This window comes from Anabrus simplex, chromosome 2 (genome assembly GCF_040414725.1).
Source record: "Anabrus simplex isolate iqAnaSimp1 chromosome 2, ASM4041472v1, whole genome shotgun sequence".
Lineage (NCBI taxonomy): Eukaryota > Metazoa > Arthropoda > Insecta > Orthoptera > Tettigoniidae > Anabrus > Anabrus simplex.
The window spans coordinates 920,581,248-920,596,239 of record NC_090266.1 but is presented as its reverse complement, the minus strand read 5'-3'; the positions used below and the strand labels follow the sequence as shown (position 1 = coordinate 920,596,239).

The 14,992-nt window shown below is 40.1% G+C and overlaps 1 protein-coding gene across 1 annotated transcript in view; it reads left to right on the top strand.

Annotated features, from left to right (window-relative positions):
- Window positions 1-14,992, top strand: part of LOC136863731 (coiled-coil and C2 domain-containing protein 2A) — a 569,644-nt gene that overhangs the window by 309,968 nt on the left and 244,684 nt on the right. The window contains exon 19 of the mRNA XM_067140086.2: window positions 10,066-10,261. Within this exon, the coding sequence (XP_066996187.2) occupies window positions 10,066-10,261 (196 nt within the window). The remainder of the gene's footprint in view (window positions 1-10,065; window positions 10,262-14,992) is intronic.

The following is a 14,992-nucleotide window of genomic DNA, read 5'->3' as shown; positions in this document are numbered from 1 at the left end:
AGCACATAAAGTGACCAGCAAGGAACAATTCAAGAGGGTCCTATGGGAGGAATGGAGCAAGATTTCACCATCGTTTACGAAGAAACTCATGGACTCTATGCCAAACAGACTGGAAGCAGTGCTGCGATCTAAAGGACGTGTAACCAAGTACTGAATCTGTGGACATCTGCTGAAATGATATCATTATACACTCTATTTTTTTGGTGTACATTCAATTTTGTGTGACCGATAGAAAACATTTTTGTTTGTATTTGTATAGCCAGTGTGTATATGAGTTGAACAGTTATATTTTGTAGCCGGATGGTCTTGTAATGTAATTATTTATTTTTCACAATACATAATGTGAAAGAAGTATATATTTTGTGTTAATATATCCCTAACCGATTGATGTACGTTCAATTATGTGAGCCACTGTATCTCACATGGAGTGACTGGGATTTGAACCAAGGAACCTACCAGTGAGAGGCTGCCACCTGAACCACGGAGCATCACTTGTAAATCAATTATGAAGATAAAATATATAAAATAAAAATGTTGTTGTTGTTTGAGTCATCAGTCCATAGACTGGTTTGATGCAGCTCTCCATGCTACCCTATCCTGTGCTAACCTTTTCATTTCTATGTAACTATTGCATCCTACATCTGCTCTAATCTGCTTGTCATATTCATACCTCGGTCTACCCCTACCGTTCTTACCGCCTACACTTCCTTCAAAAACCAACTGAACAAGTCCTGGGTGTCTTAAGATGTGTCCTATTATTCTGTCTCTTCTTCTCGTCAAATTTAGCCAAATCGATCTCCTCTCACTAGTTCAATTCAGTATCTCTTCATTCATTATTCTCTCTATCCATCTCATCTTCAGCATTCTTCTGTAACACCACATTTTAAAAGCTTCTATTCTCTTTCTTTCTGAGATAGTTATAGTCAATGTTTTACTTCCATACAATGCCACGCTATAAATGTAAGTCTTCAGAAACATCTTTCTATTTCCTATATCAGTGTTTGAAGTGAGCATTTTTCTTTTCTTAAGAAAGCTTTCCCTTGCTTGTGCTAGTCTGCATTCTATGTCCTCCTTACTTCTGCTATCGTTAGTTATTTTACTACCCAAGTAACAATATTCATCTACTTCCTTTAAGACTTGCATTTCCTAATCTAATATTACCTGCATAACATGCTTTCGTTCGACTGCACTCCATTACTTTGTTTTGGACTTATTTATTTTCGTGGTTCATGTTTGTGGGTTACTGTAGTCATGTCCTAGTTCGTGAACCATGGGCAACGGCTGAGTGGCCTAGTAAGTGGTCCTGAGAGTCGGGATACCAGTTGCTATGGAATGGGAGTGGGCATCTCGGACATATTCTGAGTCATGGCCCTCCATGTGCTCAGGCGGCTAGGACTATACAATCCACTGGTGGTCCATAACCCGTTAGAGGAGAGATCCTCACTTGGACTATGTGCAAGTAGGGTAGCATTCTTCTTCATGAATCGACCGAGCTCAGAACATTTTAAGCAAGCCTCGGACCTATGGGAGTAACGGAGTCCCACTCCCATTTGACAGGCGAGGGACTCCTTGGAAACAACTTGGCGAACGAAATGGAATTCGATGGGGAGCTATCAATATTAATGGGGCTTATGGAAGAAAGAAAGTAGAACTGGCTGAGTCAGCAAAGAGGATGCATCTGGGTGTGCTAGGAGTAAGTGATATTCGGGTAAGGGGAGATAACGAGGATGAGATAGAAGATTATAAAGTGTACTTGACGGGTGTTAGAAAGGGAAGGGCAGAGTCTGGGGTAGGGCTCTTTATCAGGAACACCATTGCACGGAACATAGTTTCTGTTAGGCACGTAAACGAGCGAATGATGTGGGTAGATTTATCAGTTGGAGGAATTAGGACTAGAATTGTGTCCGTATACTCACCATGTGAGGGTGCAGATGAGGATGAAGTTGACAAGTTTTATGAAGCATTGAGTGACATCGTGGTCAGGGTCAACAGCAAGGATACAATAGTGCTAATGGGCGATTTCAATGCGAGAGTTGGGAATAGAACTGAAGGATACGAAAGGGTGATTGGTAAATGTCGGGAAGATATGGAAGCTAATGGGAATGGGAAGCGTTTGCTGGACTTCTGTGCTAGTATGGGTTTAGCTGTTACGAATACATTCTTCAAGCATAAGGCTATTCACCGCTACACATGGGAGGCTAGGGGTACCAGATAGATAATAGACTATATCTTAACAGACTTCGAATTCAGGAAATCTGTTAGGAATGTACGAGTTTTCCGGGGATTTTTCGATGACACAGACCACTATCTGATCTGTAGTGAACTAAGTATCTCTAAGCCTAAGGTAGAGAAAGTGAAATCTGTCTGCAAACGAATAAGGGTAGAAAATCTCCAGGATTAGGAAATTAGACGGAAGTACATGGATATGATTAGTGAGAAGTTTCGAACAGTAGACAGTAAGCAGGTTCAGGATATAGAAAGTGAATCGGTGGCATACAGGGATGCTGTAGTAGAAACAGCAAAGGAATGCCTAGGAACAACTGTGTGTAAAGATGGGAAAAGGCGAACATCTTGGTGGAATGATGAAGTGAGAGCAGCTTTTAAACATAAAAAGAAGGCTTATCAGAAATGGCTCCAAACAAGGGCCAAGGCAGACAGGGAGTTGTATGTAGATGAAAGAAACAGAGCAAAACAAATAGTTGTTGAATCCAAAAAGAAGTCATGGGAAGATTTTGGTAACAACATAGAAAGGCTAGGTCAAGCAGCAGGGAAACCTTTCTGGACAGTAATAAAGAATCTTAGGAAGGGAGGGAAAAAGGAAATGAACAGTGTTTTGAGTAATTCAGGTGAACTCATAATAGATCCCAGGGAATCACTGGAGAGGTGGAGGGAATATTTTGAACATCTTCTCAATGTAAAAGGTAATCATCCTGGTGGTGTTGTGAACAGCCAAGCTCATGGGGAGGAGGAAAATGATGTTGGTGAAATTATGCTTGAGGAAGTGGAAAGGATGGTAAATAAACTCCATTGTCATAAGGCAGCAGGAATAGATGAAATTAGACCTGAAATGGTGAAGTATAGTGGGAAGACAGAGATGAAATGGCTTCATAGAGTAGTAAAATTAGCATGGAGTGTTGATAAGGTACCTTCAGATTGGGCAAAAGCAGTAATTGCACCTATCTATAAGCAAGGGAACAGGAAGGATTGCAACAACTATCGAGGTATCTCACTGATTAGTTTACCAGGTAAAGTATTCACTGGCATCTTGGAAGGGAGGGTGCGATCAGTCGTTGAGAGGAAGCTGGATGAAAACCAGTGTGGTTTCACACCACAGAGAGGCTGTCAGGGTCAGATTTTCAGTATGCGCCAGGTAATTGAAAAATGCTACGAGAGGAATAGGCAGTTGTGTTTATGTTTCGTATATCTAGAGAAAGCATATGACAGGGTACCGAGGGAAAAGATGTTCACCATACTGGGGGACTATGGAATTAAAGGCAGACTATTAAAAGCAATCAAAGGCATTTATGTTGACAATTGGGCTTTAGTGAGAATTGATGGTAGAATGAGTTCTTGGTTCAGGGTACTTACAGGGGTTAGACAAGGCAGTAATCTTTCACCTTTGCTGTTTGTAGTTTACATGGATCATCTGCTGAAAGGTATAAAATGGCAGGGAGGGATTCAGTTAGGTGGAAATGTAGTAAGCAGTTTGGCCTATGCTGACGACTTGGTCTTAATGACAGACTGTGCCGAAAGCCTGCAGTCTAATATCTTGGAACTTGAAAATAGGTGCAATGAGTATGGTATGAAAATTAGCCTCTCGAAGACTAAATTGATGTCAGTAGGTAAGAAATTCAACAGAATCGAATGTCAGATTGGTGATACAAAGCTAGAACAGGTCGATAATTTCAAGTATTTAGGTTGTGTGTTCTCCCAGGATGGTAATATAGTAGGTGAGATTGAATCAAGATGTCGTAAAGCTAATGCAGTGAGCTCGCAGCTGCGATCAACAGTATTCTGTAAGAAGGAGGTCAGCTCCCAGACGAAACTATCTTTACATCGGTCTGTTTTCAGACCAACTTTGCTTTACGGGAGCGAAAGCTGGGTGGACGCAGGATATCTTATTCATAAGTTAAAAGTAACAGACATGAAAGTAGCAAGAATGATTGCCGGTACAAAGAGGTGGGAACAATGGCAGGAGGGTACTCGGAATGAGAAGTTAAAGGCTAATTTAGGAATGAACTCGATGGTTGAAGCTGTACGCATAAACCGGCTTCGGTGGTGGGGTCATGTGAGGCGAATGGAGGAGGATAGGTTACCTAGGAGAATAATGGACTCTGCTATGGAGGGTAAGAGAAGTAGAGGTAGACCAAGACGACGATGGTTAGACTCGGTTTCTAACGATTTAAAGATAAGAGGTATAGAACTAAATGAGGCCACAACACTAGTTGCAAATCAAGGATTGTGGCGACGTTTAGTAAATTCACAGAGGCTTGCAGACTGAACACTGAAAGGCATTACAGTCTATAATGATAATGTATGTATGTATGTATGTATGTTATTTATTTTCTTCTTGTACTCTTTAGCCAAGACTTCGTCCATACCTTTCAGTAACTTCTCAAGATCTTCTGCAGTTTCAGATAAAATAACAGTATCATCAGCAAATCTCAAGGTTTTGATTTCCTCTCCTTGGATTGTGATTCCCTTTCCAGATTCCTCTTTGATTTCCTTTACTGCCTGTTCATAGTAAACATTGAAAAAGAGGGTGGGGACAGACTGCAGCCTTGCCTCATTCCTGTATGGATTGCTACTTCTTTTTCAAAGCTTATCACTGCCGACTGATTTTTATACAGACTGTAGATAATTCTTCGTTCTCAGTATCTGATCCCAATCACCTTCAGAATGTTAAAAATAGCTTGGTCCAATCAGCATTATTCCAATGCCTTTTCTAGGTCTACGAATGCCATGTATGTGGGCTTGTCCTTCTTAATTCGATCCTCTAAGATCAGACATAAAGTCAGGATTGCTTCACGTATTCCTACATTTCTTCTGAAGCCAAATTGATCTTCTCCCATCTCAGCTTCAACTTGTCTTTCCATTCTTCTGTAAATAATATGTGTTAAAATTTTGCAGGCATGAGATACTAAACTAATGGTGCGGTAGTTTTCACACCTGTCAGCACCGGCTTTCTTGGGAATAGGTATAACAACATTCTGCTGAAAATCTGATGGCACTTCTCCTGTATCATACATCTTACACAGTAGATGGAATAACCTTGCCATGCTGGTTTCTCCTAAGGCAGTCAGTAATTCTGAGGGAATGTCATCAATTCCAGGTGCCTTGTTCCTAAGTAGGTCTCTCACAGCTCTGTCGAACTCTGACCTCAAAATTGGGTCTCCCATTTCATCAGCATCAACAGCCTCTTCTTGATCCAGAACCAAATCCTCTACGTCTTTACCTTGATACAACTGTTGGATATTTTCCTGCCATCTTTCTGCTTTGTCTTCTTTCCCTAGAAGTGGCTTTCCATCTGAGCTCTTAATATTCATACACCTAGGTTTTCTTTCTCCAAAGGTTTACTTGATTTTCCTGTATGCAGCATCTACCTTTCCTAGGACCATACAACCTTCAACATCCTTGCACTTCTCCTTCAGCCATACTTCCTTAGCTACCTTGCTTTTCCTATCCACTTCATTCTTTAATCGCCTGTATTCTTTTCTGCCCTCATCATTTGTAGCATTCTAGTATTTTCATCTTTCATCAATCAGGTCGAGTATCTCCTGAGTTATCCACTGATTCTTAGTTGATCTTTCTTCCTTCCAACATTTCTTCAGCAGCCCTACTGACTACATTTTTCATGACTATCCACCCTTCCGCTATTGTGTTTCCTTCAGCCTTTTCATTTAGTCCTTGTGCAACATGTTCCTTGAAACAATCCCTCACACTCCCTTCTTTCAACTTGTCTAGATCCCATCTCCTTACCTTCCTTCCTTTTTTTCAATTTCTTCAACTTCAAACGGCATTTCATGACCAACAAGTTGTGGTCAGAGTCCATGTCTGCTCCTGGGAAAGTTTTGCAATCCAACTCCTGGTTTCTGAATCTCAGCCTAATCATAATGAAATCTATTTGATACCTTCCAGGGTCTCCATGTCTCGTCCATGTATACAGCCGTTGTTTGTGGTGTTTGAACCAAGTATTAGGAAGGACTAAATTATGATCAGTGCAGAATTCAACCAGCCGACTTCTTCTTTCGTTTCTCTGCCCCAATCCGAATTCTCCTACTATATTATCTTCTTTTGCTTGGCCTGCCACTGCATTCCAGTCTCCCATCACAATTAGATTCTCGTCACCTTTTACATATTGTATTAAATCTTCTATCTCTTCATATATTCTTTCACCGGGCGAGTTGGCCGTGCGCGTAGAGGCGCGTGGCTGTGAGCTTGCATCCGGGAGATAGTAGGTTCGAATCCCACTATCGGCAGCTCTGAAGATGGTTTTCCATGGTTTCCCATTTTCACACCAGGCAAATGCTGGGGCTGTACCTTAATTAAGGCCACGGCCGGTTCCTTCCAACTCCTAGGCCTTTCCTATCCCATCGTCGCCATAAGACCTATCTGTGTCGGTGCGACGTAAAGCCCCTAGCAAAAAAAAAAAAACAACATATCTTCTTTCAATTTCCTCATCACCCACTGAACTAGTAGGCATATAGACCTGCACTATTTTGGTGGGCACTGGTTTGGTGTCTATCTTGACGACAATAATTCTTTCACTATGCTGGTCGTAGTAGCTTACCCGCTGCCCTATTTTCTTATTCATTATTAAACCTACTCCTGCATTTCCCCTGTTTGATTTTGTGTTGATAATTCTGTAGTTACTTGACCAAAAATCCTGCTCTTCCTGCCAACGTACTTCACTTATACCAACTACATCTAACTTTAGTCTATCCATCTCTATTTTCACCTTCTCTAACCTACCACAGTGATTAAGACTTCTAACATTCCACGCTCCGACTCGCAGAATGTCAGTATCCATCTTCCTGATTATCGCCCCCTCTCATGTAGTCCCCACCCGGAGATCTGAATGGGAGACTATTTTACCTCCGGAGTATTTTACCCGGGAGGAAACCATCATCAATTCATCATTCATACAGAGAGAGCTGCATGTCCTCGGGAGTTAGTTATGGCTGTAGTTTCCTGTTTCTTTCAGTCATGTAGCAATATCAACACAGCTAAGCCATGTTGAGTAATATTACAAGACCATACCAGTCAATCATCTAGACTGCCACCCTTGCAACTTCCATAAGACTGCTACTCCCCTTTCGATGAACCATTCGTTAGTCTGGTCTCTCAACAGATACCCTTCCGATATGGTTGCATCTGCAGCTCGGCTATCTGCTTCATTGGGACATGCAAGCCTCCCCACCACAGCAAGGTCACATGGTTTGCATGGGAGGGAAATAAAAATATAGACATAAAACAAGCAAATATGCACCATAATTCTTCAAAATGCTGAAATATTATTATTATTATTATTATTATTATTATTATTATTATTATTATTATTATTATTATTATTATTATTATTATTATTATTCGAATAACTGGCAAAACATGCATAATATGCAACATAAAATCATGTTTAAATGGTTCTAAATTTAGTAATTTACTCGCATACCAAGTAAGCATACTTTCTGACAGCAGTGAAGAAATATTATTACAAGATATTAGAATCATTCCGTATTGGCGGTTTTCACTTTACGAAGGTGAAAAAATTGAGTGAATCCTTTTAATTCAATACATCATATATTCCATCATTAGACGGAGTAAACAAATTCAAACATGTTTTGGCTCGTTTGAGCATCTTCAGTGAAAGGGGGCGGGGGGTGAAATAATTTACATAATACAAGCTAAAAAATGCCAAAAAACCATAATGAAAGAACAAATGAAAAAACAAAGGAGAACCTATACTGGAGGTTCGCTGAATTTTATCACAGTGAGTTGTTTTTTGCTCCAAATGATGATGTAAATATTGTATATTGTGCTAATTTTGTTTCCATATAGGCTCTCCTTTGTTTTTTCATTTGTTCCTTCATAATGTTTTTTGGCATTTTTTAGCTTGTATTATGTTAATGATTCCCCCCCCCCCTCCCCCTCATCACTGAAGATGGCTCAAACGAGCTGAAACATGTTTGAATTTGATTACTCCGTCTAATGATGGAATATATGAAGTATTGAATTAGGAGGATTCACTCAATTTTTTCACCTTTGTAAAGTGAGAAGAAATATGCATTTTCATACAATTCTTGTCCCCCTACATATTACCTTTCTTACATTAAATATTCCCATGTCTAGATCTGGACTTGGTGCAAGGGAACATTTCAGAAGCAGTGGTGGAGGGAAAACATATCAACAGGTGTACATATGTTGTAATCTCAACTGTTGGGGTTGTATACCCACTGACATAGAAAGTTAAACACCCAGCAAGAGCAGTCTGGGCATAATTAGTCACACACTAGTATCATCAATGAGTGTGTAATCTATTAGAGTTGAAATGATGATATTTAAAGTCTAGAACGACCACCAAAGTGCATTGATGGTGCCATTACTATTATAGTGGTGGTGTTATCATCAAATGCAGAGCATAAGATAGTATCAACAATGAATGAACAATGAATACAGAGCATACCACATACTGTAGATGCATTAAATGCATTAAATAGCATTACCAACTATTGACAGAGTTTGGTAGGGCCCATGTTATGGGTGTCCACGAAGCCAGGTGGCCACGTTTTGAAATTGCTTGATATGTAAAGCATTCTGAGCGTCATAGTGGCCCAGTGTTAGCAAAGGGTATGCAAGGCCACCAACGCACATTGTAAAGTTTCCAATTGACCAAGGTAGACTGCTCCAAGAGAGTATCACCGTATTGTGTGCCAAGCATTATACAACCCCGTGACACTTGCGGCTACCGTCTGGTTACAGTTCTGGACTCTATGATACTCTCTTCCATTCCACACCTTTTCTTGGCGACTGGCATCAGGCAGGCTTCAGATTCACCATCTCATGTGTAGGCTTCTGTAAACACCATAACAGTTTGGAATAGTACTCTGTGAGGCATGGGTTGATGACTAATGATATTGTATCATATTCAGTGGTTAATCATGGTTCTGCTTTACTGAGAAAACTTGGTATTGTATCATGGTGTGCGGAGCTGTAGGATATTATTTCAGGTCACCTCTGTGGTAGTAATTCAGTCTACCCTGCGGGCACTGTGATACTTTAATGATATTCAGCGTCCTCGAATGTTTCCCCTCATGGGGTACCACCCTAGTACAGTCTTCAAGGTCTCACGATCTTTCAGCAGTTAAATGGAATTAACTCCAATTTCATCTCCAGCCGAGTGTCAGTATGCAGGATATCTAGGAACAGTTATAATAGCTGTGGCTGACCTTCCTCAGGAGAGGATACCATGTCTGTGTGACTGCCTTCCAAACTGAATCGGTGCAAGTATCCAGGCCCGAGGAGGTGCCACATCCTACAGATATGGGGTCAGTAGTATAGTTATAGTGCTAATTCAGTTGTCCATTTCACCTTACAATATATTGTAATCAGTGCAATACATTTGCATTATCCTTCAGTATGTGCAATTACATTTCATTTCCATCTCTTCTTCTAGGTGCTTAACTTTTTCTTCACTGATTGTATTATGACTATACTGTGGCAGCAGAATAGTAGATGTGGATCCACATGGAGTTGCTGGGCTGCAATTTCAAGCAATATCTTCTTATAGCATTGGTATCGTATCAGCAGCAGGCCACTGCACTGGAAAAGCATATAAAACTTCTTTGTTTTCATGTAATAGAGCTGCTTGTTCTTTCCTGGTCTACACCGCAGCAATTATTGGCCCAGTGATATCTCAACAGTTGGAATCGCATCAAATGTAGGATAATTTCAATATGTAATTATTGTTTTTGTGCAAAACATACTGTTAGTTAAAGTAAGGATCATAAGTTGTTCACATACTCCATTATTAGATGGTGCTGTATATTACTACTTGTTGTGTTCCAGGTCTCCAAGTGGAGATTTCTCTCCAGGAAGTTTATTAGATGTAAAGGATACCGTATTCTTTCACCTGTTCGATGAGACAGTCGTTGATCTGTTGGAGGATGATCGTGAACGGGAGACTAACATCCATCATAGACTGGAGCGCCACTGGTTGGGTAGTTTACAAATCCCTTTCACCACTCTCTACCATAATATTAGAGTGAGTTAAGTATTGGTATTTGTTTCTATACCAAATAGTTGGTCAGGAAATATTACAGTATGTCCATATGATAAAGCTAGCAAAGATAAAAGAAAAGGAGACAAAAAGAAAAGAAAGGAAAATACTTTACTGAAGACAGAGAGACATCTTTTAGAATAGGACACCACATAATAACAAATATTTCAAATTACCCTCATTTTGAATGAAAGAATCCTTCTGTCATTCTTTGAAGCAGTGTAGTAATGGGCACTTCAGTGGACTAAAATGGAGTAGATGAGGAATTGGTATAGGCGGATATAAATGTAGAAATGGGTGACTAATGTAGCTCATGCTCAATCCTGGGCCTACTCTGGGTCTCTGAGTGAATGAAATGCCATCATTCCTTACCTCAGTTTGCTTGCTCAAGACACCATCTGTTACCTTGTCTGCTTTCCATTGTTGATTTTTGTAGCTTAGTTCAGTTCATTTGCCCATCTATCCCACTGAATTTCTCATTCTTATATCACAAATAATTATCCAACAATCTTGTTCGAACTACCGTATAATTCCAAATACCACCCACAATTTTTTTTTTACAAAAATGTTCTTTCTGAAAATCAAGTTCAAATCATATTCAAGCCTATCATATCGTGGTCTCATAATATATTGCATACCTGCCAAGTATTCCTGTTTTTCCGTAAAATGTACGGATTTTGAGTGTGTTTTACGGTTGTACGGATGAACAACGTTATTGTACGGATTTAGAATATCCGCGCTTGTTCGCTTTCTGCAGTCAAATCGGATTTGTTTGACTTTACATAGTAGCTGGTAATACGAGATGCAGTGTTCGAAATTCGACCGGTAAATGTATCGATAATCACATTATCGATTATCACCATGCTTTTGTCACCTATTCTACCTGAACTGCTACTTCATTCACTGAGATGTTCCCAAACAAGTAGCAGGTTTTGATTTTGAAGGGAAAAAAGTCAGTAAAAGGTAACAGGCTGTGAATTTACATATAACAACTTTAGTAACTGCGTTATGCTTCGTAGCAGCTGAAAGGCTTTGTTTGTCTGTGGGTGTGAGTAACGTTGGTGGAAGTTCTGAAACTCGTGGAATTGTATGACAAATTTGTAAGCGATTTAGTATTTTTAGTGGTGTTCATAATGAGTTCAACTAAGAAACGATATTATCAATCTTTTAGGGAGGCATATTCTGCTGAATTTCCTTGTATTATATGATCACGGAAAGGCGAAACATTCGCATTCTGTTCCATGTGCTCATGTGATATAAATGTTTCTCACAGAGGAAGAACAGAATGAGTAAATCACATTAAATTGGTTAAACACCTCTCCAGTAAAAAATTTAAGAATGGCAGTCAGAAAATTAATTCTTTTTTTACCTCTTCTGGAGTTGACCTTGATATAGTAAGAGCAGAATGCTTGATCACTTCAATTTTAATTGAACATGATATCCTGTTAACTGCTGCCGATCATGCTGGTATTCTGTTTGGGAAAATGTTTCCAGGTTCAGAAATTGCAAAAAAATATGGCTGTGGTCGTACAAAAAACACACACGTTTTGAAAGAAATAGCTATGGATTCAAGAAGTGAACTCGTTGGTTTAATGCAACGTGAACCATTTTCTTTAGCTACTGATGGGAGCAATAATAGTAATGCTTAGCTTTACCTAATTGTCGTCACCTGTTTTGTGGCAACGCAGGATAAGATAATGAGCTCAGTGTTGTCTGTCCCAGCCTGGGTGGGTGATTCAACGGGACGTAATATTGGTAATTTAGTAATTTCACAAAATACCAATTCAAAATTCTGTGGCGTGGTCTCATAATATATTACATACCTGCCAAGTATTCCTGTTTTTCCGTAAAATGTACGGATTTTTAGTGTGTTTTACGGTTGTACGGATGAACAACGTTATTGTACGGATTTAGAATATCCGCGCTTGTTGACAATGCTCCAGTCATGATTGGAAAGAAGAATGGAGTTGCTGCTGTTTAAAGAGAAGCACAGTCATCTGTCTTCGTACTGGGTTGCTCATACCATTTGATTAACTTGGCTGCTGAGAAAGGTGCAAGCAGTTTGCCTGTTGAAGTTGATGAACTATTAGTCGACATCTTCTGTTATTTAGTAAAGAGTTGTAAGAGGAAGGAATGCCTTAAGAAATTCCAAGAACATCACAGCAAGAAAACAAAGAAGATGCTGAAACATATTTGCACAAGATGGCTATCGATATATAGGAAGGTGTCTGCAGAGACTGTTAGAGCAATGGGATCCACTACTTGGATTTTTTTTTTAAGATGAGGTGCTTGTTAATGTTCAGTGTGCATCAACTACTGGCTTAACATCATTTACGATCCCAGCAGCCGAGCCTGGTAAGCTACTGAGTCGTCCCAAAATATTTGCATGTGTCTCAAAATCTGACACTCCTGTGCTAAAGAATAAGAACATTATTCAAAATCGTGAAGAAATGTTTTAAATGGTTCTGTCATCAGGCTTAAGTAAGGCATACTGTGCCTTCCTGTATGCTGTCATTCCTTTATTTGAGAACCTCAGTTCTACACTTTAGAGTACTTCCCCTCACATTCATAAACTACTAGAACTAATAACGACCGAGCTCGATAGCTGCAGTCACTTAAGTGCGGCCAGTCTCCAGTATTCGGGAGATAGTGGGTTCGAGCCCAACTGTTGGCAGCCCTGAAGATGGTTTTCCATGGTTTCCCATACCAGGCAAATGCTGGGGCTGTACCTTAATTAAGGCCACGGCCGCTTCCTTCGTACTCCTAGCCCTTTCCTTCCCATCGTCGCCGCAAGACCTATCTGTGTTGGTGCGACGTAAAGCAAGTTGTAAAAAAAAAAAAACAATAACGAACCTTAAAGCAGCTACTTTCCAGATTTGTTAAACCAGAAGTGATCAAAAGTTCCCTTTTATTAAAAGTTCCATATACCGAGCTCGACAGCTGCAGTCGCTTAAGTGCAGCCAGTATCCAGTATTTGGGAGATAGTAGGTTTGAACCCCACTGTTGGCAGCCCCAAAGATGGTTTTCCTTGGTTTCCCATTATCACACCAAGCAAATGCTGGGGCTGTACCTTAAACCGCGAGGCCTCGCCGCGCGGTCTTTTCGACCGCACGTTCATTTATTCACTTGTAATCTGCAATGAACTCACATCTCGTCTTGCTCTTGCTTATCTTATCCTCCGCTGGAGAGTTGACAACGCTAGTGCAGTAACAGTTAATCTAAATTTGTTGTCCATTGTTACGGGTAGGAAGAAACTCTGACCTCGACAGAAGTTGTGGTGAAGATGATCTAGACAATCCTTGCGTGGAGCCTGATCAAATACCACATGTGCTTGGTAAGGATAATAAAACAAAGTGGGATGCTCATGTAATGTGTAAAACAGGCCGTAAAAGAAAACGGAATATAGTGAAACCTTCTCATTTACCAGGTGCAATAAGGGAGGCAAGACATGTCCAATCTTCATTAGAAGCCTGGCAGTTGTATTTCCCTGACGGTGTACTGGAGGAAATTGTAGCATACACTAATGTATGGATTGACAAAAATCGGACTAACTGTAGCCAGCCACGTGAAGCTGCCAATACAAATATTGTAGAACTCAAGGCTGTGATTAGCCTTCTTTATTTGGCAGGTGTAGTCAAATCAACACATTTGAACTTGAAGGATTTATGGGCTACAGATGGGCCGGGTGTTGAAGCTTTTCGCCTAACAATGTCCAGCACACGATTCCAGTTTATCTTACGTGCACTCATATTTGATAATATAAATGATCGAGGTAATAGAGTGATAGTTGATAAATTAACTCACATCAGGAAGATCTTTGAGGACTTTGTGACCAGATGCATGAAATATTATTCACTTAGTGAATATCTCACAATTGATGAGATGTTACAGGGGTTTCGTGGTCGTTGCCCATTCACACAATATAATCCAAATAAGCCGGATAAATACGGCGTCAAAGTATTTTCCATGGTAGATGCCAGAACATTTTATTTGTATAAAATGGAAGTGTACGTAGGAAAACTCCTGGAAGGGCCTTATCAAGTTGACAACAGTGGCAAAAGTGTAGTCGAGCGGCTAGTTCAACCAATTTTTGGGTCTGGACGCAATATTATCATGGACAATTGGTACATCTCAGTACCATTAGCTGAATCATTGCTCAACGATCACAATCTTACAATCGTGGGAACAATGAAGAAAAATAAACCACTAATTCCTCCAGTTTTTATTCAAACCAAGCCTCGCAAAGCGAATACTAGCCTGTTTGCGTATAGAGGACAGCAAACACTTCTCTCATATGTACCAAGAAAAAACAAAACTGTACTTCTTCTTTCTACGATGCATGATGGACATAACATAGACCCAGATTCAGGAGAAACGAACAAAGCCGAGATGCTTACTTTTTATAACCTCACGAAAGGGGGCGTTGATGTCGTAGACAGGATGAAGTCTGAATACTCTGTCCCTAGAATCAGCAATCGCTGGCCCCTAACATTATTCTACATGCTTTTGAACATTGCTGCCATCAACAATTTTATTATTTTTAGAGACAGACCTAACGGAAGTGGCATAAATCGCCGGAAATATTTGAAGGAGCTCTCAATGATGCTACGAAATGGTTACATGATTCATCATGCATCGAATGACTGCATTGCTCCTGATGTAAAGATGCGTTTGCATAGCATTTTGGGTATTGAAAAGGAGGACTAACGTCACCAG